This window comes from Argopecten irradians, chromosome 6 (genome assembly GCF_041381155.1).
Source record: "Argopecten irradians isolate NY chromosome 6, Ai_NY, whole genome shotgun sequence".
NCBI classification, from domain to species: Eukaryota; Metazoa; Mollusca; class Bivalvia; order Pectinida; family Pectinidae; genus Argopecten; species Argopecten irradians.
In genome coordinates this window covers 44,706,931-44,732,072 of record NC_091139.1, presented here as the reverse complement: position 1 = coordinate 44,732,072, position 25,142 = coordinate 44,706,931, and the positions used below count along the sequence as shown (strand labels likewise).

Sequence of the window (25,142 nt, the reverse complement as noted above, 5' to 3'; positions counted from 1 at the left end):
ACTTGCAAATTCTAACATTAAAATAGTTTCTTATTGTTTCAGAGGCTACAGACATTTATATTTACAATTTCTTATTGCTAAATATATTTGTGTAGATTTAGTGTTGAGGCCAGCTTGCGAAGCGGTGCCGAGCCGTCACATGTACCCGCTTTTTGTTCACACGTAGAAATCCATGTTGTGAAAAAGTTATGAATAAATAATTGATTTCAATGTATCATATTTCTGTAATACACGGAAAATCTGTTCATAACACTATTTAATATAAATATAACGAAATGTGAACCACCTGGTCAGACCACGGCCGCTCGTGCATGGCTTCGCCGGTAGATCACCTCGGTCAACAGCCAATAGTTGGGAAATTAATAATATTTATACGTAATTACCAACGTATATCTCAATAAGTACTTGTAAAAGATATATATTTTCGTTATTTCCCGTGTATATCTGGTTTTAAATAAATGGTATAAAACCACTGTTTCACATAAATGAAGATGTATGTGTACGTACACGTACAGTATACATAGATTTCCGATGACGTCACACTACTTCCGGTATGTTAAATAGCCGCCATATTGGAGGTGAAAATCAACAATGCGCATCGTTTGACCTAGAACTATATTTCTACTATTAATGTATTCAAAATGGTGAACTACTGTGCGATGATTGGTTGTAACAACACAGGTGGGAGGGACAAAGTTTCTTTCTTTCGTTTACCAGCAGTTATCACTTCGCAAGGTGAAAAGACACAAGAATTAACAGAAAAAAGAAGAACGTTGTGGTTATCTAAAATCAGTAGAGCTGATCTAGCACCATCGTCCTACCCATACCTGAGGGTGTGTTCTGAACACTTCGTGTCAGGTAGGCAATGCTACTATTTATGATATATGCCAGTGTTCAAATGTAATCACATACGGTTAATCATGTACATTTGTACCGTATGAAATAGACATAAACTTCAGCTTGATGAAGGTGGTCAGTGCAATATGTAGATGTAGATGATGTATGTCACTTTACATACTGTATAACGTGAATATATATTAGCGTTAGGCCTACACCCTGTACACGAGTACGTTCACGCGACAATTGCATTATAAGTATGAAATTGACCCATAGATATGACAACCAGTCTATTTCAATTTCTCGTACGTAGATTTACATTTTAACTTCGCTGGAATCATAATTCAAAATGACTCAAACGTGAATAACAGTACTAGTTTACAATATATTGATAAATAACGACACTATGCATTGAAGACTTGAAGTACGAATTACAAATTTAATATATCAAAATCTTCCAATATAATGAAGGAGATTGATTAACTGATAGATGAAAATGTAAAATGCAAGTATTCAGATATACTGATATATCAATACCAGCTGGGTGCCAATTAGATATGAAAATTATTTAGATGATAATTCAGTAGTTAATTTTGGCTGTTACTGTAAACTATTGACATTTGATCATTAACTTCTTTTCAGGAAAACCCTCTAGTCTATATCCTGAAAACTCCATTGACTGGGCTCCTTCTTTGAAGCTGGGTCATCAGAAAGTGAAGCTGACCAATCCAACCCCAGAAAGAGGATATCGGCTGAAGGGCAGAGTTCAAAAACGAAGAAATGTGGAAGCAGCACAATCTTTAGTGGCACTCTTCAATTCAAAGGAGATCATGACTGTTAATGAAGAATCAGAGGAACCTCATTCAGATATCCAGATGGACATAGTGGACGATGATGCAGATAATGAGAAATCAATGCAAACTGACCTTTCATCAGTTACAATTAATGGTATGGAGAATGAACTCAACAGACTGCTTGTTGAAAATATTGCCTTGAAAGAACAGCTTGCGGCTTCTTCAATTTCGGAGGAAACTTTCAAATTTGACGATGAAAAAGTGAAATATTTTACTGGATTGCCCTCATTTGCTGTTTTGATGACATTGTTTTGGTTGGTTGAACCTGAGCTCTCTACCTCACACAACAGTTCTTTAACAAAATTTCAGAAGATGATTCTTGTGCTTATGCGCCTGAAATTGAATTTGCCCGTGACATATTTGGCAGATAAATTTAAGGTATCAGCTTCCACTGTCTCAAGAACTTTCTTAAATACATTGAACATTATGTACATGATGTTGAAGCCACTTATTTATTGGCCATCAAAGGAGGAACGAAGAGAGACAATGCCTATGGAATTTAGGAAGTACTTTGGTCTAAAGGTAGCTGTCATTATAGACTGTTTTGAAGTCTTTTCAGAAAGGCCATCTGACTTGACAGCACGAGCTCAAACCTGGAGTTCATACAAACACCACAACACAGTGAAGTTTTTGATTGGTATATCACCACAGGGCACCATCGTGTTTATCAGTGATGCCTATGGAGGTCGTGCTTCTGACAAATTTATTACAAATGACAGTGAATTTCTTGACAGGTTGGAATATGGTGATTTAGTTCTTGCTGACAGAGGATTCGATATAGCAGATAGTGTCGCTCAAGCGAATAGTGAACTTAGAATTCCTGCATTTACAAAGGGAAAGGATCAGTTGGCTGCAATCGACCTAGAGAGTACCAGAAAACTGGCACATGTCCGCATCCATGTGGAAAGGGTTATTGGCTTAGTCCGAAATAAGTACAAGATCACGCATGACACTTTGCCCTTGGACTATTTCAGCTCGACTGATGAGTCAACACCTACGATTGATAAGATTGTTACCGTTTGTTGTGCACTGACAAATATGTGCAAATCTGTTGTTCCATTTGATTAGAAAATCTTCACTGCAGTACTTATAGTGTATTAGCTACAGATGGATATTGGGTTGTCTATCTCCCCTTTGCAATTATATTAAAATGTTCTCAATACATTCAGACATATTCATTGTACTATGAACTTTCAACTAACTTATAATTTTCAGATCACTTGTTTTTAATAGAAATATATTAATTACAAATGTGCGTACAACTAAAAGTTGAACAGATTTAATTTGTCTGATAGTAAGATTTAATTTTCAGATTCTGTACAGTACTTTATTGTATTTTGATATTGCTGTAAAAGGTGTGTACTTGCATTGTGTAACAACCTATAGCTATATTAAATTGTCAGTGTCCAAATATAGAATATTGTTTTCCTTTCTTCTCAAATGAAACCATGGACCTCAATTGTCACATAACTGATTCATTTTATATTAAATGCATTATTGTTTGTGAAAGACAAAAAAATCATGAGCACCAGTATTTGAAGTATTTAAAATTTTCAAATCTTTATATATTTTTAATGTATATTTGAATAAGTGGTGTGATAATCGAGTGTTCCTCAATTTGCTTTAATTAAAAACAGGCACTTGCATTAAATTTTAAAATGTAATGAACTCCATTATATTACTCTTTAATGCACATGCCTGTGGTTTTGACCTACAACTATATCACCCCTGCATCTAGTGTTGACTTGTCCTTGTTATCGGTTATAAACTATATTTAATTGTTAAGACAACCAATTTCCGATAATCAATTATGAAATGTAAACATTGATGATCGTTTCAAAAGTAGAATTTACCACCAAAATTGATCGGTTGCCACAAACAGATTACAAATTTCATTGATGGTGAAATTTCAACAGATTCCCAACACTACCTGCATCAATCCCAGGATCATTATCACTAACAGACTAAGAAACAAAATTTAGAAAGATGTCTGTCATATCCTTGTCTTCCTCACAGGTTTATTCTTATCTGCCCTTCAAATTCCTTTGATCAAAAATATTGCAAGTTTGAAAATATACTACAATAATATTTTATTTTAATGTTCAAGCAATGTCAGAAAGTGGTTACCCTACAAGGAATAGTAGGCATGAATTGAAGTATTGATCATGAACAGACATCTTTCTTACTTTGGTCTCTATTCTAGAGGTATTTATCAAATGATAAGTTAGTTAATGCTCCAGCATTTTAATTAACAGTACTTCTCCAAATCCCTTTTTCTATTGCCAAAATCGGGCAAGTTCTTAAATGACCATATGCATAATAATAACTTTACATGTAAGTTAATTTAATAAATTTGTAGACAATACATGTAAATATAAACAACGAGAAAAATCCTTTTCTACATTTTAATTATCTGTAGTATATGTGTATATATATTATATATACATGGATTTATCTTCAACAATATAGATAGAGCACATGTACATTGAACAAAAATTTTAAATGTAATGAACATTGATAACTTAACATGTACCTATAGCCATATCATATAGGTTACTTAATGCATCTCTACAACCATTTCATGTATATATTGGTTTTCACATCATAAACATAGTGTCATGACCAGTAGCTAGTCCACTCTAGTATATTGTTTAATATACACATCTTTCTCAATTCATTCATTATTTGTCCTTTTTCTCTTTCCACACCTTTTCTTACTAAACTCTGGTAAACGACTACAGTCGGGGCAAAACCACTTTCCTTTGGGAAGCTTTGACTTGGTAAGTTTAAGACAAGACAGATGAAACCACTGATATGGACAGTTTTGGTTGTCGCATGCCACCATCATGTCAGTTTCTCCTTGCTGACAGAAGCAGTATGTGTCTCTGTTTGGTTCACTCGTAGATGACTGTTTATTTCCAAGGTCATTTGTTGATGACAACAGTGGCGGTGTGTTTAAACGAGAAAAGAACCTTCCCACCAACTCTGGCATAATAGCCATAGCATGGAAGTTTTCAGCTTTTTCTTTCATTTCCTCCCACAATTCGGTATCTGGTTCGATTCGTTCAATATGGACTTCCTTCTCTGTCCAAACAACAAAGTCTGCATATTCTTTCCCACAAAGATGTATCTGGGCTTGTACTTGATAGAAATAGGGATGCTTTTTCTTTAATGTCTTGCCTTCACCTGTGTCTTCAAGACATGATGATGTACCACTATAAGCATCTAGATTTGAAGATCGTACACAATATGGGCATTTGATTTCCACCACGCCTTCTCCACAGCAGTCACATGACACAGCTCCATCAGGTGATGCTCCAAATAGGGGAAAGTCTGGATTAAGTGTAAGCCCTACTGCCTCAACTACAAAGTTGTCATGAAGAGTCTGAAGGGCCTCGGTGTAGGTCTCCCTAGCAACCTTTTCGTGAGTGCATCCCCATGCTGTTGCAGCTGATGTAAACTTTGTTGATTCAGGATTGCAAACGGCTCTAATCAAACTTTCTGATGGTGCTGCAGGACTACTGTGACATGCTGTATGCATTCGTGATGCTGTTATCCGTCCAGATCTAAACCGGTTCCAAAGTTTACACTCTGTCTGCTGTCTGGTAGCTTTTTCAACACTTTCAGCCTCCTCCTTTGAAATTGTCACATTAATGTCCTTACAATGTTTAAGAATCTCACTGAATGATGCTTCAAGCATGTCAGGATGAAAAAGTTCTGACAACACCTTTGGAAATCTTTCGTCTAATGCTTTTGGTACAAATGGTGCCTGAAACTCGTGCTTCACACTAAGTATTGCAGATTGTGCCCCTGTTTCACTTAGCTTCTGTAAGAAAGTTCTAATTCTATCCTCTGATGGTGGTTCAATTGTTTTTTTGTGGTAAAGTCCCTCTTTTCTGTAATGGAGTGTCTGTAAATTGGGAATCAAGATTCCTCTTCTTTAGCTTTGCAGAAGTAAAATCAATGTCTTTGATTTTGGCACATTTTACCCCTTTCACAGATGCTGGAAGCCAGTATGCCTTATCCTCTGTCACAGTCTTTGATTGTCTCACATTTGATGTTGCCTCAATGGAAAAAAGCATGGCAGCAATGTGTGTGCATGCCTCTCCCAATCCAGCCATACAGTTGCAGTGTGCAGCAAGAACTTTTCCGTCAGATTTGATAATAGCCCATGGCGTTAGTGGTGTGTCGCTGAGACGTTGTGAATGCATCACCTACAAAAGAAAATTTAGAAAAAAAAATGAAAAAAATAAAGACAGGAAAATATCAAAATTGTTCATTTATGACAGTTACCATATTCCTCCCAATAAGAATCCCTGTCCCTTTAAGAACCCTTCATCCTTTTTGAGACCTCAATTTACTTATAAGTAGTAATTACCTTGATTTAACTGAAACTATGAAAACCGTACATGCATCGAATTCTGTATTCAATTTCTTTTGCAAATTGATTAATTTCTTAAGCTTACTCTAGATCTGTGCAATAATTTTGTGAAATGTTAGCTCAAATTTGGTCCTATTTAAACCCTTGTTGCTTATGGGGTAGATTGTATTAAGGTATGTAATTTATATTCATACTTCAACACCATAAAATTATTTCTGTATTTTTTTTTTGTATAAATACATCAGTTATAATAACTGACCATCCATTAAAAAATTCACATGAAATTTTTGCATCAACGTTAAAAATTATGTAATCTTAAGACTTAAGATTTTATAACCTATACTGCAGTATAATTTACCTGGTATAGGTTTTCCTCAGTACTGACAGTAGCTTATCTACGTACTTAAATGCTAAGTATTCCAGTATCATACTATCAATAATTTAAAAAACGGGAATTTTCATGAAATGGGGAGCCTATTGATATGATAACAACAATAATCAGTAGTATGCATCGCATCACGAGCTCACAAAAAAAAATCATAAAAAACATAAAAAATATGTGGGTCAGTTGACTGGACTTACCCGTGCAGTGTGTAGGCAGAGGCCATCAATAACACAAACTTTCACGTCTCGCACCCATCCGTTAACAAACTGATTATATGCTGTTAATCCTTTGTATGATTTCATCTCTTCATGTGTATATGCACTCGTTGTGTATATTAAAAAGTTTGAAATGTCCGGGTATGCTACGCGCGCCCACTTCTCTACACTGACAGACCATCTTTCTTTTGTAAGACTGTAGGGATCTTGATTTCCTATCAAAGTCAATTTATCGTCATATCTCCGCCTAGAAATAGTATCTAACTTTTCACGATACGTAAGTTCGCCTTTGGATAGCTTCTTATCCATGATGGATCATGCTTTCGGATGTTATAATGTTTATAAAATATCCCCGTAGGCTGACAAATCTTCGATAGGTGTAAAGTAAACAATGGCGAAGCTTCACCTCCAATATGGCCGCCGGTCACGAAGTGGGTCACAGGAAGTCACGTGACTGAAATCTATGTATATATGGGCGAAAAATAAAATAGTGAAATCGTTCAATTTCATGTCAGTTTATATTTTTATTTTTAGTCACTTTTATTCCATGTTCCGTTATGTGAAATGTCCAAAAATTGAAGGTGATATTACTTTTAAGTAATTTGAATCCATGTAAGATAGACTACATTTTAGATTTAGCCTGATCTTAATTACACTTTCTGACAACATCAGCTAGATCCAGAGACGTTTTTAAATAATACTATTTAAATAGTCTGCTGCTAGATCGTAATAATACTAAATGCCGACTTATGTCCCGATAATGCTCGATACTACTTAATCAAAAACTACTTAATGTTTCATACGAGTTATCCTCAATATAAATTACATTAAGGAAAAAACTTAAGTTTTGACCTTAAGTCTGCACTTTTGTTTCGAGAAATTTGACAATTGCGCACGGCTTTACGAGAATCACAAATACTCGAAGTTTTGTTTTTAAAATATGATAAAAAGAAACTAAAACTTTGACTCGTTTGAATGGTCATAAACTAAATTCCCAAAAATTTTCGACGACAAATTTAACGCAGAAATATATAATTTTGTGACTCTGCAAAAAATGACGAAATCTGGATCTCGCATACTGTACGTAATGGCCTGCCGTGCGCTTGGGTTAATACATCGCTGATACTTCGCTGATGGCGGCCTCGTTGAAAGTGTACACACTTGTAGAGAGGCATTGATGGTATTATTGATCTTGGTGGAGATAGGGGTTTTTCCCCCTCCTACACCGACTTTTGAGTTCCGGCTACGCACGCACAGATATTATAGAGTTATTTACAAAAATTTAAAAGTATCACTATTAACAAAAAAAAATAAAATATCTATAAATTCCAGTCATAGGGACTGAAAATATGTATCATTTTAAAATATTGGTGTCAAATGAATTGAGGGTACCCTATGTGTATACGTACTAGTTAATAGATTTAGTTTCATAAAATTATGATCTATCTATAGGGTAGATTGATACAATGATATATAATGGGGAACACTGATACAAGTGGCGGGGCAATCCCCAAACAACTTGTACTACTTAATGGTAAATGAGTATATAAACCTGAGTAGACTGGCGATCAGAATTGGTCTATAGGCTGCATATGTGTTTAATAGAGTCTCTTTTGCAGTTTCCTTAGACCAAATCTATTTTAAAGTTACACTACCGGCCTCACTAAGGATGTTCACTTAGGACAAACTTGTTGTTGGTCTTCCAATATTTGTTTAGCTGAGTCTTAAAGCTGTTGATTGACTTGGCGTTGACTACCTCGTTTGGTAATGCATTCCAGTGGTTGACGACTCTATTGGAGAAGGCATTTTTTGTTGTATTCAGCCTGACCTGTCTCTTGAACAGTTTGTGGGTATTTCCTCGGGTTGACTGGTATGGTCGACTACTAAACATTGTGTCTGAGACTATTTTATCATGCTTATTAATAATCTTGTATAGTTGAATCAAATCACAACGTTTTCGTCTATACTCCAGTGTAGGGAGACCCAATGTTCTAAGTCTGTCTTCGTAGGACAAGTCTTTGATATTTTTAATCCTCTTTGTAGCTCTCCGTTGGACATTTTCGATTTTGATGATATCTTTTTGTAGGAATGGTGACCAGATGGTAGTGGCATATTCTAAGTGCGGTCGTACCAGGGATTTGTAAAGAGTTCTGAATATATGTTGGTCCATGTATGTAAATGACTTAAAAAAATTACTCCCATGATACGATTTCCTTTTTGTGCTGCTATGTTAGCTTGTTCCGAGAAGTTCAGCTTCTCATCTATGATCACACCTAGATCCTTTTCTGTTGAGACTTTCTGGATAGTTATGTTTGAGGATTCGTTCCGGATGTTGTATTGGGATGTTTTCTCGTTGTTACCAATCTCCATATGTTTACATTTGGTAAGATTGAGAGTCATCAGCCAGTTCTCTGCCCACTTTACCATTTTATCTATGCTATTTTGTAGTTCTTGTCTGCTACCCGGAGTAGATATTTGTTTGTAAAGTTTGGTGTCGTCAGCAAACATTTTAACGAGGCATGGCACAACTTCTGGAATATCATTTACATAGATCAGAAACAGTACAGGTCCCAGAACACTTCCTTGGGGAACTCCACTTGTTACAGGTAGACTATGGGAACATGTTCCGTTAACAATTACTCGTTGTTCCATGTCCGTGAGAAAATTTCTTATCCATTGGAGTACTCTCCCTTTAATACCATATTGTTCCAGTTTGTGTAGCAGTAAGCTGTGACATACCTTGTCAAACGCCTTGCTGAAGTCCAGGTATATCACATCGGTATTGTGCCCTTCATCCATTGATATTGTCCAGTCTTCCAGGCATTCCAGTAATTGAGTGGTGCATGAACGTCCCTGTCTGAAACCGTGTTGCTCTTTTGTGAATAGGTTGTTGGTATCCATATGTTTGACAATTTCGTCTCTCACTATTCTTTGTAAAATCTTGCTAGGTACTGAGGTCAGGCTGATTGGTCTGTAGTTACTTGGGTCTTTCCTTGAACCTTTTTTGAATATTGGGCAGACGTTGGCTTTTTTCCATGGGTCTGGGAGTGTCCCTTCTTGGATTGATTTGTTGAATATAATAGTTAGTACACTTTTTATTTCATTAACTGTTTTTGCCAGCAGCATTGGATGGATATTATCTGGACCTGGTGATTTGTTAGGGTTGATTTTATTGATGGCTTTTTCAACTTGTGTGACAGTCACAGTAATCGTCTCAAGGGGTTCAGCATAATTTCTGGTTGAAAGGTGTGGTCTTTCTCTGATTCTTTCCTCTGCAGTAAACACACTGGCGAAGTATTTATTCATAGTGTTGGCTATTTCTTCGGAGGTCGATGTTAGCTCTCCTGATGGCATTGTAACATTTCCAATCGTTGTAGCTGTGTTAGTTTTAGTTCGAACATATTTCCAGAAAAGCTTCGGATTAGTTTTTATTTTGTCAGCCAGGTCTTTTTCGTAGTAGTATTTGGAATGCCTCAGAGTTTGTGTAGCTCGGTTCCTAGCCATTTTATATTCAGCAAAATTGTGAGCAGATTTACAATGTAGGTATTTGGTCCAGCATTTCCGTTTTCGTCTAACTGCATCCTTTGCTGTTTTGGATATGTATGGTTTTGAATTTCTTTGGCTGTAAGTTTGATGTAGTGGAATGTTCTCCCTAATTTCCCTATCGAGTTGTTGACTGAAGACTTCCCAGGCTTCCGATACATTAGAACAGTTCTCAATGTCTTGTAGTTGGATGTTTGTAAGATTTTGCCTGATAGTTTCATAGTCTCCTTTATGAAAGTTGTATCTTGTTTTAGTGTTGTCTTTAGGGTTGCTATCAACATACACGATTAGGTCAAATGCTAGTACTAGGTGGTCACTGGAACCTAGACTTGGATTATACTCAAGATTTTCCACCATTCCTTCCTCATTTGTGATGATCAGGTCCAGGATATTACTTACTTGGCCTTCTCTATATCTAGTCGGATCCTTTACGTGTTGAAACATGTAGCAGTCCTCGATAGTAGACAAAAATTTGTTAGCAGGGTGGTTGTTTCCGACTGTTGTTGACATAGTCTCCCAGTTGATCTGTTTGAAGTTCAAATCTCCTACTACTAATATATGTGTAAAGTTCATAGTATACAGCCTGTCAAAGATTTCTAGTATTTTATTGTTGTTCTCTTCTGTGTTATTTGGGCTCCTATAGATATTCCAAATAAGGAGTTGGTCTCTATTTCGTAGATTAATGGTGCAGGATACTTGATCTTCTAGAGGGTCTAGCTCAACGTATTCCGAGTTGATGTTACTCTTAATGTAGATCACTACTCCTCTCTTCATGTTGCTAGCTACATAGTGGTGGTAGTTTTCTATCTTGTAGTGGCGATCATCATAAGTATATGATGGTGTTTTTTGAAGAATCTCGGTTAGACATATTATGTCAGGGTGACTAATCCGTATAATGTCTTCTAATTCAGCTTTTTTGGTTTGTGTTAGTGTATCACAGTTCGAGTACATAGTAGTTAGTTTCCCACATACTTCATTTTGAACATCATCTTGGGTAAAACTGGTAAAACAGGTATCCTATAATATGGTCTTTTGGGAACCTGATTCGGTAATGGTATCGTTGACCGGGTCATCGTCCGAATCAATTGCATATGCTAGTGTTTCCTCTTGGTCGTCCATGATGGATATTTGGGAAGAGTTGAGAGTTGTATCATTATATACACTAGCTGTAACCATTCTCAACTTGGCTGACCTTTGGCTGGGCCTTATAGGACTTATAAAGTCTACTGATTGTAGTGACCTAACGTCATCCACGGTTGTTGATTTCTGGATGGTTGAAGGGTTTTGATGACTAGGGTTTCGGATAGGACCTGTGGCGGGGCTATCCCCAGACAGCAGGTCTTTCTCCTTAGATTTTTTGTTTATCTTAGTTCCAGAGGAGCTTGAGCTTGAGGAGGACTCCTTTAAGTTTTCCACAGTCTTTCTTGCTTTGAATTTTGCCTTTCTTTCCTCACGTTGTAGTTTGGTAAGATCTCTTGTCAATATGGCATTCTTTAGAGATGGAGGTGCTCTGTCTTTGATATTTCTTGCCTTCTCCAGGAGTTGTTTACGCTCCTGTTTTGCCTTCATTACAGCTACTAGTGGCCTGGATTTGTCTTTGTTATGCTTGCCGAGTCTATACATGGAGAGTGTTTCCGGTATGGATCCAGTGAGGGCTGTACATAACTGGTTAAAGACCTGGGTGTCATGTGTTTTTATTTCATCTGGTGTTTGGTTTTCACATTCAGGCATATTAAACAATATCACATTTTCTTCCTTGGAACGTCGTTCTTGAAGTTCTTTCGTTCTCTCGTCAACTAGATCGAAGACATTTTCTCTGAGGTTATCCATCATTGTAGATGCTTTGTGAAGTTCCGTCTTGGTTTCTTTGGAGGTGGTTTCTAGTTGGTTTAGCCTGCTCTCTATGCTGTCGAGTCTGACCTCGTTTTTCTCACACAACATTTTGAGGGAGTTATTAATATGGTCCAGAGTTGGTTTTGTTCTTTTACACACTCTGCATGACCAGGTCATGTTATCAATGTCACTATTGATAAGACACTGATAGGCCATATCCGAAATCCTCGAACATCTTTGGCAGTAGTTTAACCCACAAATATCACACTGAATATGATTCGTGTGTGTGTTGAGTTCTGTTTCACATTGGCCACACAGATGTAGTGAGTCTTCTGGTTTGGACCTCTTATTGCGCTGGTCTTTGTCCATGGTGAATACACTAGGTAGACAGAAATGAACTATACTATGTGGTATTTAAAGACAGTTCTTGTATGTTGTACAAATATGTAGTTTACTAGCTCAGTGGCGGAGCAATCCCCAAACAACTGAGCAGAAACTAGTTAGTATACATAAATGTTAGTGTTCAGCAACAAAGTACTCTATGATCCTTCTCAGCCAGTATTTGTTTAGAACTTTGGTGGAATGGACCCCGTCAGATAGAAGCGAGTATGATATTTTTTCGGTTGTGTAGGCTTTGTTGCTCTTTCTCGACTTCAACATGTCAAGGGTTAGTTTGGGAGAGGCTGTTCCTAATTCGCGGTTTAGGGCGTGGATACCTTTGTTCAGCTCATCTATTTTCGCTCTTAAGATAGAGTCTGAGTCGGCGAGTGTTTCAGGATTTTCATAGCCTTTATTCGCATTCCATATCCGGATACTGTAGTAAGGGCACTCTAGAATAGTGAACTTTACAGAGTCTCCATATTTGTTACTGAGGGAGACGAGTCTGCTGTACTGCTCTATTACATTGTCGATAGGGGCCTCATGTAGGCTGATGAATCGACCAGTCTTCTTGGTAAGATCACACGTGCCCGTCCAGAGAAATATTGACACCTTGGTGTAACGCCTAATGAAGGGCTCCAAGTTCTCAACTATATAGTTAATCGAAACTCGTGTGTTCTGGCCAGGGCGACAGTACCACACAATACTTTTTTCAATAGGCGTCTCAGCTACATCTCTTAGTTTTAGGCCCTTACTATCAGAGACGAAAATGATTGTACGATCACTACGAACATCTAGCTGGGGCGGGTTTCTGTCTAGAAATTTTTGGAGTTTCGATACACTCATGGGGATAATTATAAAGTATTGGGCAAAAAATGTGAAATTTAGGGGTGTATCATTCTTATTACATGATATAATGTTATTTTTAAATAATGAACAGAAAAGTTGTCTACTCACAGAAGGTCGCCTCGACTCGTCCTCAAGAGTTAGCCATTTTGAGTTTTGAAAAACACATGTCAGTAGCAAGTAACATTATCCTAATCTATATGGAAAAATTGCGTCCATATATCAGCATATGGTCGATAATATGATGAGTACTACATTTATATCAAAATATGACAATGAAAAATGTAAAGAAAAGGTAATTTAGATCAATTTGGATCAGGTGGTAGCCATTTTGATTTTTGAAAATCACTTGACAGTAAAATGCAGCATCATCCTATTCTAGTGCAAAAATATGTCCATATAATCAGCCTAAAGTCGAAAAATATGGTAGAATATAACCAGTTCTACATTTTTACCAAAATATGTCACTGAAAAATGTAAAAGAAAGTGTGATGATGATCGATTTAGATCAGCCGATCTTCAGAGGAAATTTCTAACCATCCGCCATAGGTGCGTGCGCAACCGGAAGTAAATATATAAGAAGGCAAATTTTAATTTGGTCATAATCACACATCGTAAGACGTTTTACCAAGTTAATCTTAGAAAACAGTAATCGCTTATTAAAATGTCATTATATTATTTTGGGAAACTTGGAATTTAATATGTAGTTTCTGTTAATTTTGTAACTTCTGTCAATGTTTATACGTATGTCTAATGTCGACCGTGTTTTTACTCGTGCCGGTCGAAATTGGAGTATAAACAGAGTAAAATATATGAATACCAGATGTTTATATCTAAATATTTTTGTTAAATATATCTATTTACCCTTTTTATAATAATAATAACGCAATAGTTCTCGGATTGTCGCACTATTTATTACAATATAATGTAAACAATCATCGCAAGCGGCTGTGTTCCCACTATGTTTATGTGTAGATATACAGAGTTGTACCTTTGAGCGCCCGGATGTACCTTTGTGTGACGTCATCGCCATCTTTTCTGAAATCTCCTATGGCGGCGTGTTAACGTCGTGTCAATAACATCGCTGAAAATGGCCTTGGCATTCAATGTAAACGTCACTGATGATGACGTGCGTCATTTTTAGGTTTGCGTATGACGTCATGTTACGTCACACAATTTTGTTGTTGTCGTCTGCTTTCTGTTTTTCCCGTGGACGTGTATTGCCAAGATGGGCCGAAAAGGAAAAGAACTATCAATGGGCGTTAAAAATATGATCGTAGGGATGTTTAGGAGTGGATATTCACGACGAAAGATAGGTATGATGTTAAAAATACCCAAGTCCACAGTTATTGACATTGTTAACAAATTTTGTACATGTGGTTCAGTGGAAAACAGGCCGAGAAGCGGACGACCAAAGTTAGTGAATTTGCGGGATTATCGTTCTTTGGAGAGGATTGTTAAAAACAATAGGAGGGATTCCCTTACTGATGTTACCATTAAATACAATGAGCAAAGTAATGTTTCGACTTCTAAAAGAACACTTCAGCGACATCTGAGCCAACATGGGTATACCAGGTGTGTTTCTAGGAAGAAACTTGTCGTGAAGCAGAGTAACCGAACTAAGAGACTTGCTTGGTGTAGAGCTACACAAACTGACATCTTATGGAATAGATGGGCCAATCCACTCATGGCTATCCCACTTTCTAACTGCAAGATCTATGCAAGTAGTCCTTGAAGGAGTCCAATCCAAATCAGTGCCTGTGGACTCGGGGGTCCCCCAGGGTACGGTACTAGGACCAATATTGTTCCTATGTCATATCAACGACCTCCCTGATTGTGTCCAATCACAAACCCGCCTGTTTGCAGACGACTGCCTCCTTTATAGGAAGATAAGATCGCACAACGACCATGTAATTTTACAACAAGACCTTAAACACCTGGAAACCTGGGCTAACACATGGGGTATGAAGTTTAACGCTAAGAAATGCTACATCCTAAGTATTAAACAAAAGACCACTCACTTCTACAACTTGGACAATACCATCCTCCAACAGGTGCGATCAAATCCATACCTAGGTATTACCATCTCTGAGGACATGAAATGGCACCAACATATAACCAACATATCCAAAAGAGCAAACTCCACCCTCGGCTTCTTAAGAAGGAACCTACGCAGCTGTCCACAATCTAGTAGGCGTAGCGCATATGTTGGATTAGTAAGACCAATATTAGAGTACGGATCAATAGTATGGGACCCATATTACCAAAATGACATCAATACCCTAGAGCGTATACAGCACCGTGCAGCGAGATTCATCACGGGAGACTATAGATCCAACAACACAGGCTGTGTAACAACAATGCTAAACAATCTGGACCTACCACCATTAGAGGTCAGACGTCGACACAACAGACTCGTATATCTATACAGGGTCGTGGAGGGGTTAGTGCCAGCTATAACTCCATCAGATTACCTTATACCAAAAAAACAGGGAAGACAAATTACTGCTAAGAACCTATGTGACTTTAATTCTATCAACATCGTTCACAGATCAATATGTAACAACGACAGAGGCTTCAGAGTTAAATCGCCAAAGACTGACCAATACAAGAACTCATTCTTCACTAGAACTATACTAGATTGGAACCACCTGGATAATAGTGTAGTTCACTGCAGCAGTATCGAGGCATTCAGATCAGCACTCGAAACGCGCTACTAACCAATTCTGCGCTCTCTCTCACCCGCCGCAAAATTACCAGTACTGGGATATAGCGGCGTAACAGATACAGATACAGAGAAAAGCGGAGATGGACAATATATAATTGGAAGCGAGTTATTTTCTCGGATGAAAGCAAAATAGTTATTGGACAGGACCACAGAGTTTATATATGGAGAAAGCGGGGTGAAGGATGGCGACCGGATCTTGTGCAGCCGCGTAATACCCAAAACAAACTCGAGGTTATGATTTGGGGGTGCATTTGTTGGAACGGTGTGGGGACATTAGCTCGAGTGGAAGGAAATATTAATGCTGCAAAATATCAGGAGGTTTTGGAGGAAAATCTTTGGCCAGTTCTTGCCAGACATTTTCCTACTGGTGGCTATTTTTTCCAAGACGACAATGCCCCAGTTCACCGTGCGAGGTCCACCCAAGACTACATCGCCCAGAACGGAATTAATGGAATGAGTTGGCCCGCTCAATCACCAGATTTAAACATAATTGAAAATCTTTGGTTATTAATAAAAAGAAAACTTCAGTCTCGAGTAGCAGCTGTGAAATCGGCAAATGACTTGTTCTCCGAGATTCAGAGCATTTGGACGGAGATCACACCTTGCTACATTCAAAGCTTGTACAACACGATCCCTAAACGAATTTTAAACGTAATCAGATTGAAAGGACATCTTACAAAATACTGAAGGTAAGTGTGTAATACCGTTGCAATCGACTGTGTAGTATATTAGTAAAATTAATTTGGAATTCGTTTTGTTTTAACCGTCATGTAAACACGCCGCCATTGTGACCGAATACTTTTGGCATGGTACTGTATGTTAAGGATGCGTATCTCGTCAAAATAATATTCAACAATATTTACATTTACTTGTCACTTCTACTATATAAACTAACATAGGCAAAGTGGAGAATATGACGGTATAACTGACACCCAAAACGTGACCATTATGACGTCACAAATATTGAAGTGTTGACGTCAACTGATCACCGTCAAAATGACTGTTCCATCTTGAGGATTAAATCGTCGTTGATAAACCGGTTTACTGGTCTAGCTTAAACAATGTTAATGCGGAGATCCTAAAATGAGTTGATAATGTAAATATAAGCATTAAACTAACTTCCTATAGCATCTATGGTCTATATAGATCTTCATGCGTACTAGCGCATTATGAGATGATTGTCTGCAAAGCTCTGGCATCTATTTAGACCATAGATGCCATTGGAAGATGGTTTAATGCTTAAATATTTGGCCAAAGTAGGCATAGTTCAACAGAAGTGGTAGGCCTATATTGAAAAAGCTAATAATCGCAGGGGTTATAATTTTGCCGCAGTTGTTTATCTGTCCAAATTCTCGAAATTGATCAAAATCATGTTTTTTCTTCTCTAGACCCCTAAATAAGTGGGTAAAAAATATGCGTGTAAATTGTAATATTTCTCATATCCCTGTGATCAAAACCTAAAGGCCTACAACGAAATTCTACAGAAAGTTGATAAAGTAGACAGTTACCTTTTTACATGGACGGAAATTCTGCTATTGGAATAGATACAAAATGTACGTCTGTAATCAAAGAAGCTGCTATCCAACCAAACCAATATATAGTATCGAAATCCTCTGGATTGTCTTTATCACAGGGGTGCATTTTGTAGCAGTGACCACAGGCGCATGCATTTTGTTTTAATAAAGATATTATAATAGACATGTCTTGGTAATAATATCTGAAGTCTGTGATAATAATTACCAAGACATGCTGTCAGATTATTTTTAGTCTGAAAATGCCTGTATCATTTCGCGAGTGTCCGTGTGTTCAAAAGAAAAACCTGGAAGTACAAAGGTAACTTTATTTTCCAGTTTGAGACTTGACTTTGATTACATATTTGTCTGAAGAGCACTTGGCCATATTGGCATTAGGGGACATAAAAATATGTGACGCGTTCAACAACCGCACAGGGATTCGAGAATATGTAAAATAAAAAAATACCTGACAAGGGTCAAAGGTTAGCAAATTGGGGTCAAATTGGAGATAATACACAACAACATATTATTTAATAGTTTCAACAGAAGACTTATATTTTTTCTTGAATTTTCGAGACACTCATGCCAAGTGCTGGAGCTTGACAATTGAGCGGGAAATTGACAATTGGGCGGGAGATTGACATCACTAATTAAATCCCTAGCCCCTGTATTTATAGCTGCATCTAGTAAAAGAATCCAAGTCTGGAAATGAAAATACAACACAAGTATGACATTTTTACAGTTTAATTATTAAAGCATCATCATAATTTCTTTTACATAATTATATTAATTGCTAAAAATATAGATTGGTTCATCTATTATTTTGGTCAACAAATTTTCAGCTACACAAAATTCGTGTTTATTCCCTTTTGTATTAACATTTGAGAGATGCAGTATTCACAAAATGATGATAGACATTTCCTAAAAATAAAATAAAAAGAAAACAACTCTTAAGATGTTTGAAGAGATGCTTTTCAGTATTAGATTTGTACAGTAAGCTGGTTCTTTTTCAGAGAGGCTGTCTTTGATCATTATTTGGAAGATTGACATCCTGTCTGTAGACATTTTCTACTACAATGTACAATACCTTTGTATAACGACCACCTCTGTATAATAAACAACAACCTCAAAACCCATCTGGGGATTCCACATGGCCATTTTCAGCACTATTTGATCGGAGACTACTTGGCTATAAAGACAATTTCTTCATTGTACATTGGGTGGTCTTTTTTAATAGGCTTTGTAAATTTTGATAATGCTACCTTTGCAAATAAGAAGAAAATTCACTTTTTATAAGGCTACAGCATGCAAGAAACCAATTAAAATTGAATGTCGGTTTCAACAATACTTGTCCATAGGACATAGTTTCTACCCGACTTGTCCTCCAATATGCACAAATTCAATGTCAGAATAAAAGTTGTAGCATACACAACACAATATACAAATCCACATGTGGAATCTGAACAGTTTGATTGACAGCTGGTGAACTGTCAGTTTAAACCATGAACAACTGAGGTATTTGCAAACAAAATATTTGTCTTGTACTTTAAACCTGATAAGTAACATATCAAAGATAAAACAGTTAAATAACTACAACAGTATATAAACAATGTAAGCAGCAAATCATAAGAGAAAATTAAACAAACACAACATCTTATCGGCTGTAATAAACAACTCATCATTCCGTCACTTAAAACAATCCATTTTCCATGATTTAAATACATATGCATATGATCTTGAATATAAACTATTTTGATTGTAACAACCTTCTTTTCATTGTCAACTGATCATCATATTGGTATTATACTACATTGTCTGGTAGTAACTAAGCCTTGACTAAGCTTGCAATCAACATCCCGATCTTACAGAGTTACTTCCCTTCATTTCACTCCTTCAGTATCTCTTATTTTTACAGTACTGGCCAAGATAAATAAAGGGAAATAACTATGATTAAAGTCCAATGAAATATTTACCAGATAAACTGTCATTAATTACTACAACATCTTATTTACTAGTCATTAACCTTTTGATTAATACAACAGAATATTTATAGCTATATGAACAAGAACTAGTTGAACACGAAAAATCAATTTTATGTAAATACTTTATCAGTTTTGTTTGAACACACAATCACATTTTAGCAACAAAATACAAACCGTCTCTTTACAATAAGTAGAACTAACGGTCAAAAAGATAGCACCTGCACTTCAGAATTTTTTAATGTATAAACAATTTAAAATTTAAATAAATATCAACAAGAGAACAAGATAAAATCAAAATTAATTATATTGTGTATAATCATATCAAAATTTTGAAGACAACCCTCTCACTGAATCACATTTAGCACTCTAAACATTCTGTAAACTATTGACTATAGACGATATAAGTATAGGTTAACTATACTGGGTGTACTGTAGTGGTTCACTCTTTGTAGACAAAAACTCAAACACCTTTGGCCAAATTTCATTGGAATATTTCCCTGTGAACTCTGTCAGTATTCCATGTTTTCTACAAAGACACAAAACGAACATCATTACATGTAGTAACATACAAAGAAGAGATCAAAATTCAATATGGAACTTAACATAAGTAGGGTATAAGAAGTAAGAAAATTTTAATCAAAAGAAAAGACTTTTAAAATAGAACAATTTACATGCAAGTAAAATATAACAATAAAACATTTCAATATTTCTGTAGTAACAATAACATGGAAATCTTTTATGATATACCTAATAATATCAAAGTCTACTAGCCTAGTCAGATGATTTATTTTCGGACATTAATGGGCTGAATATGTGATTAATATTTCAATATTTCTGTAGTAACAATAACATGGAAATCTTTTATGATATACCTAATAATATCAAAGTCTACTAGCCTAGTCAGATGATTTATTTTCGGACATTAATGGGCTGAATATGTGATTAATATTTCAATATTTCTCCTCCTGCTGAAGCTTTAACACTTGGATTAATCCATGTAAATATGTAAAAGAACAGGGAAAATACTCATATAATGATTCTTATTGAGTGCCCTGTCACTGAGTAACTGAGACCGTATTTAACACTATGTACAAACCACATCCACTTCCTACCTATAAAACTCGAGGACTGGTTCTGTTTGATTCTGGTAGATCTGTAGTCGGTTCCTCACGGTTTCCTCTTTGTCATCATCACGCTGGATCAAATTCTCACCTGTTACATCGTCTTTCCCCTGAAACACACAATTCTATTGTTTAAATAGACTGTTACCAAGTACAGTTTCGAACAACCTGATGTATAACAACACTGTGTATTCCTTCTGTACTTTTAGTAGACATTGCCAGTTCAAGGCCTGGTTTAGAACTGAGGTTAAGATATGAACATACATGTAAAGCAGAAAAGCGATTACATTGCAATTACCTTTTGGTTTTCCCCAATAGGAAAAGAATTCAAATCCTTTGATATTACTCAACTTGACAGAAGTATCCGGCCTTACCCACTATATCAGACATGCCTGTCTACAATTCTACCCCTGATATAAACATAAGATAATTAACTTGTCATTTCAATTGGAATCAGCAATTAATATTATCAGGCAAGAGACCACATGAATTTGGTGATAAAATATCCTTGTAACATAGATATAGTTTTTTTATTTTGATTATGTCATCCTGACAGTTATTTCTAACATACAATGTATATACATAGAGAGTGAATGTAAAAGTCATTGTGTATTAACGTTTGACACCCAAACCATGGATTGAAAAAACTGAATTTACCACAATATTCAGAGGATTGACAAAAACATTGGAGGCTTATACTCACCGTAACTTTTGGTGGGTTGAACTCAGTGTGGTAGATTCGTCCACTGGGAGCATGTGTCCACCTGCCCTTGATTCTGTCAATGATAACTTCAAAAGGCACATTGAGATTTAGTACAAGATCCACTGGTTTCTCTTTGTACAGGGCTTTAGCCTGAGGTACCGTCCGAGGGAATCCTGAAAATTACACAGCTGAAATTATCTACTTTTATGGAGTATGCCGTCATGCATATAATATAATGAAAGGGGAGTAATTCACATCCCTATAATATGTTATAAGGGTGCAGCCTCTCGTGCCCGAAGGGCACAAAGTGCAAAAAGTGCAAAGCACTTCAAAGGTAACAGATACACGAAAATATAAGAAAAAACACAATCTTCAAAATTCAATCCTACACAATGACAGTTTCAGTTTGCGGCCACCTTTTTGTCATACATATGGGGAGGTTGTGTGTTGCTCCATTACTGCTCTCCCCAGTAAATAAATATTTATCTAATGCAAATGCATAACAGGAGTAATTAAACATTTTTTTTATTATTTTTTAAAATAATAACAATAACACTTTATCACACAAGCTATTGAAAGCAGTTAAAATATCCACGTAGCGAAGATAAGCACAAGGAATCATGACGTCACATAACGTCAACAAATGGCGCAAAATCATAGGATTCGCATACGCGGCACTCTAGGCCTTGAATGGACACAGAGAAATCCGAATCTTTGAGTTCATTTCTTTGAGTTTATGTTAGACAATTATTACATCATATACTTCTATAGTTTAAAGTGCGTCATTTTATTTCTAAATTACGTCTTCTACATGAAATAGAAAATAAAATAAACAAATAGAGCTTCGCTTTTCCTATGCCGTGCATGATTCATATTAAAACATCTGGCTGCGCCCTTTAAGGCCTTGCCTTCAGTCATATTTCTGACAGTGTTCTCCCTTAAGGAATTTTTCCTGCTGGTCCTAAGGACCGGCTGACCCTAAAAGTTACCGGTCCTGACTGAAAGTTACCGGTACTGGTCCTTACAAAGTTACAATTCATCCTTGTAGTTTATATAATTACTAGCAAAGTAAAAGTTTTACTAACAAAATATATCTGCATATCCGGATTAGTATCGTTGGCTCTCAACAAATTTAGTCAGTGGCGTAGGAAGATGTTCACGTAATTGGGGGGGCAAAGGTCCCCCGGGAAAAGAATGGCTGAGATGAGTTTTACGATGTATTTTGATGAATATGCGCGCGCAGAAGGCGCAAGATTTTGTTGTTTGTGGGGTCTTAGGTGTTATGTATGACACTAAATACATGTAGTTATTAGATAGGTGAGATAACTCTTATAGCTATATTATCAATACATCCTATAAAGTTCACATAATTAATTTAGGTTATAGAACTTTCTAGAATATTATCATTGTATAAACAAATATGTTTGTAAACATGTTGATTATAAGTAGAGATCTAGAATGATCTATTTCCAGAAAGTTCTGTGTGTTTACTGTTTTTTGTTAGATATTTCTAGAAGTAGAAGGTTCTCCAATATTCTTGAATTAGGGTTAAGCTATATATACTCGAGCTGTCCAAGGCTAATCAGAACTGTAATGAGACCTGTAATGAGACATATCAAGAATTGTACAGTGCCATATTAGATTCTATTGGGAGAGCTATTGTGACTTTATCTGTGGATTATTACAACACTTTGTGTGGATTTATTCATATTGCCTGGAACTTTACAAATCATCTGTGGACATTCATTTTCCTCCTGGATTTGTGATTATTGTTAATTTGAAACCTGGAAGGATCAAGGATTATACCAGGACATTCGCATACAGAAAAATAACACTTTAAATCATCGTATTACTCTTGTACCACCACCAATTACTTTAGATCTTGTAAACCATCTCTGTATAATATTGTATATATAATTAAATTGTGTTTTGAATTTAGCTGCTGGTTTCTCATTTCTGTTATTCGTTCATGTAACATTAGGGTCTGCCCTGACAACAAATATTACGATTTGGAATGGCTGAGATGTGTTTTACCATGTATTCTAATGATTTTAAAGCGTTCTTAATACAGTAATTTTTCGATTTAAAGTTACCTGCATTTAGAAATGATAATTGTGAGTGGCGCCATACCATTATGCAACCCAGCTCGATCTGAAATACTGGATTCTCACCATTGGCACATTAATTGTTGTGTAACTTAAAATAATAATGAGTTGATTTTCTTGCTAAGACATATAAACAAATCAATCTTTTAAGAAGCATTTCTTGAAATAGTATAATCCCTTGATGGACATTTTTAGTCAGTTCGTGTGTATTGAATTTTCATTATTAAAGAACATCTTGAATGTTTTAGTAAACTCACCACGCAGCGGAAATTTTCTAAAATGAAGTTTTGTACAGTTTGATCTTCAACCTTTCTACAATTCTACAGCCATTTTTGTTTGTATATATATCTTCTATCTGGACCAAAAGTTGCCGGTCAAAGGACCAGCTACACGGTAAAAATTGTCTGCCCGACTATAAAATTGCCGGTCACGGGCAGACGGACAGGCGTTAATTTCGAACGCTGATTACTGAATCAACTTTTTATACCATGATAGGTATTTATGTAGTGTTAAGTAAAATAGTCTAAACAAAACATGAAAGTTTTAATGCTGCTCAGTGCTGTTTCATCAAAGAAGCTAGAACCTGTAATGATATAAATCCTTGCATCTGTTAATTTGGTTTATTATTGGTAGATTGTTCTCAAATGATTATCAATTGTCATTTTATGAACTAATTTCCAACAGATAGATGTAGTTACTGCTGCAATTGAAAAGACATTACTTTCTGACTGACTTTTACATAGTAGAAGTAAAAGTAGTGGAAAAGAAATTTTCCTTCTGACTGGAAAGTCAATCAGAAGGTGATATCTTTTCGCTACAACAGTAACTAACATTACACCTATACTTACCATCCAACATCCAACTGTTCTGCTCAAATTTGTTGAGTTCATTAAGGATTAATTTGACCATGACATCATCTGGAACAAGTTGACCCTTGTCAATGAACTGCTTTGCTGTGATGCTAGCACCTGAAACATACAATGTATGATAATTATAAATATGTTTTAGCTATGAAAGTTTTGTTGATATTGTACATGTAGTTACTGTTACAAACTAATATCAATTTTATTTTTCAGATATTTACTTTTTTTACACCACACTCCCCTGACAATATAACTTAACATTTTTTTAAATGTATTTTTTCTGTAGATATCATAATATTTGTAATTATAAACTATTTTGACAATTTTGCATTTACAGTGTATAATTAACTTATAATTAAAGTGATGTCTTACTTGTTTTGTTTATAACCTGGGCCCTCAGTAAATCCCCACTAGAGAGATGTTTCATACTGAAATCTTTGATAATACGTGTAGATATTGTACCCTTTCCAGACCCTGGTGGGCCCATTATAATAGCCCTAACAACTTTGGAGATCATTGTTGATTCGGCACTGCACAAAGATATGACAATAATTTTCAAAAAAATAAAAAGGTTAACATTCATTGATGGCAATAACACATGTTACATGAACTGTCATGCCCCAAAACAAAATTTCTGGGGTTCTTTATCAGCCCTTAACAGCTGAACGACCTCATTAAACAGGACCGGAAGTGGATGACAGGTGCTTGCTCAGTGTGGATAGTCGTAAAAGGCCGAATTAGAATGTTATTTAAAATTGAAATATTAGATTTTAAGATATAAATAAATCAACAACATAATATCATTTGTATCTATAATTATTCTATAAAAACCAATATCATATTTTGTCGTGGTC

At 36.1% G+C, this 25,142-nt stretch overlaps 2 protein-coding genes and 1 pseudogene across 2 annotated transcripts; 1 reads left to right on the top strand and 2 right to left on the bottom strand.

Annotated features, from left to right (window-relative positions):
• The first annotated feature begins 573 nt into the window (after positions 1–573).
• Positions 574–3,102, top strand: LOC138326019 (uncharacterized). Its single transcript, XM_069272114.1, has 2 exons — positions 574–858; positions 1,480–3,102. The coding sequence occupies exons 1-2, from the start codon at positions 642–644 to the stop codon at positions 2,757–2,759; spliced, it is 1,497 nt and encodes a 498-aa protein (XP_069128215.1). The 5' UTR covers positions 574–641; the 3' UTR covers positions 2,760–3,102.
• Positions 3,103–4,088: 986 nt separating this feature from the next.
• Positions 4,089–7,139, bottom strand: LOC138326018 (uncharacterized; annotated as a pseudogene).
• An 11,103-nt stretch (positions 7,140–18,242) lies between these two features.
• LOC138326017 (GTP:AMP phosphotransferase AK3, mitochondrial-like) lies at positions 18,243–24,990 on the bottom strand. Its single transcript, XM_069272113.1, has 5 exons — positions 24,661–24,990; positions 24,274–24,393; positions 21,321–21,493; positions 20,609–20,727; positions 18,243–20,022 (listed from the first exon to the last, which is right to left on the bottom strand). The coding sequence occupies exons 1-5, from the start codon at positions 24,869–24,871 to the stop codon at positions 19,908–19,910; spliced, it is 738 nt and encodes a 245-aa protein (XP_069128214.1). The 5' UTR covers positions 24,872–24,990; the 3' UTR covers positions 18,243–19,907.
• Positions 24,991–25,142: the final 152 nt, after the last annotated feature.

What these genes read in the sequence shown, in the direction of transcription:
- LOC138326019 (XM_069272114.1), top strand. Translation starts at nt 642, where the DNA reads ATGGTGAACTACTGTGCGATGATTGGTTGTAACAACACAGGTGGGAGG. An exon ending in TTCTGAACACTTCGTGTCAG is followed by an intron (nt 859 to 1,479) that starts GTAGGCAATGCT and finishes ACTTCTTTTCAG; the next exon opens with GAAAACCCTCTAGTCTATAT.
- LOC138326017 (XM_069272113.1), bottom strand. Translation starts at nt 24,871, where the DNA reads ATGAATGTTAACCTTTTTATTTTTTTGAAAATTATTGTCATATCTTTG. An exon ending in CCAGGTTATAAACAAAACAA is followed by an intron (nt 24,394 to 24,660) that starts GTAAGACATCAC and finishes TGTATGTTTCAG; the next exon opens with GTGCTAGCATCACAGCAAAG. An exon ending in CCAGTCCTCGAGTTTTATAG is followed by an intron (nt 20,023 to 20,608) that starts GTAGGAAGTGGA and finishes GTGTCTTTGTAG; the next exon opens with AAAACATGGAATACTGACAG.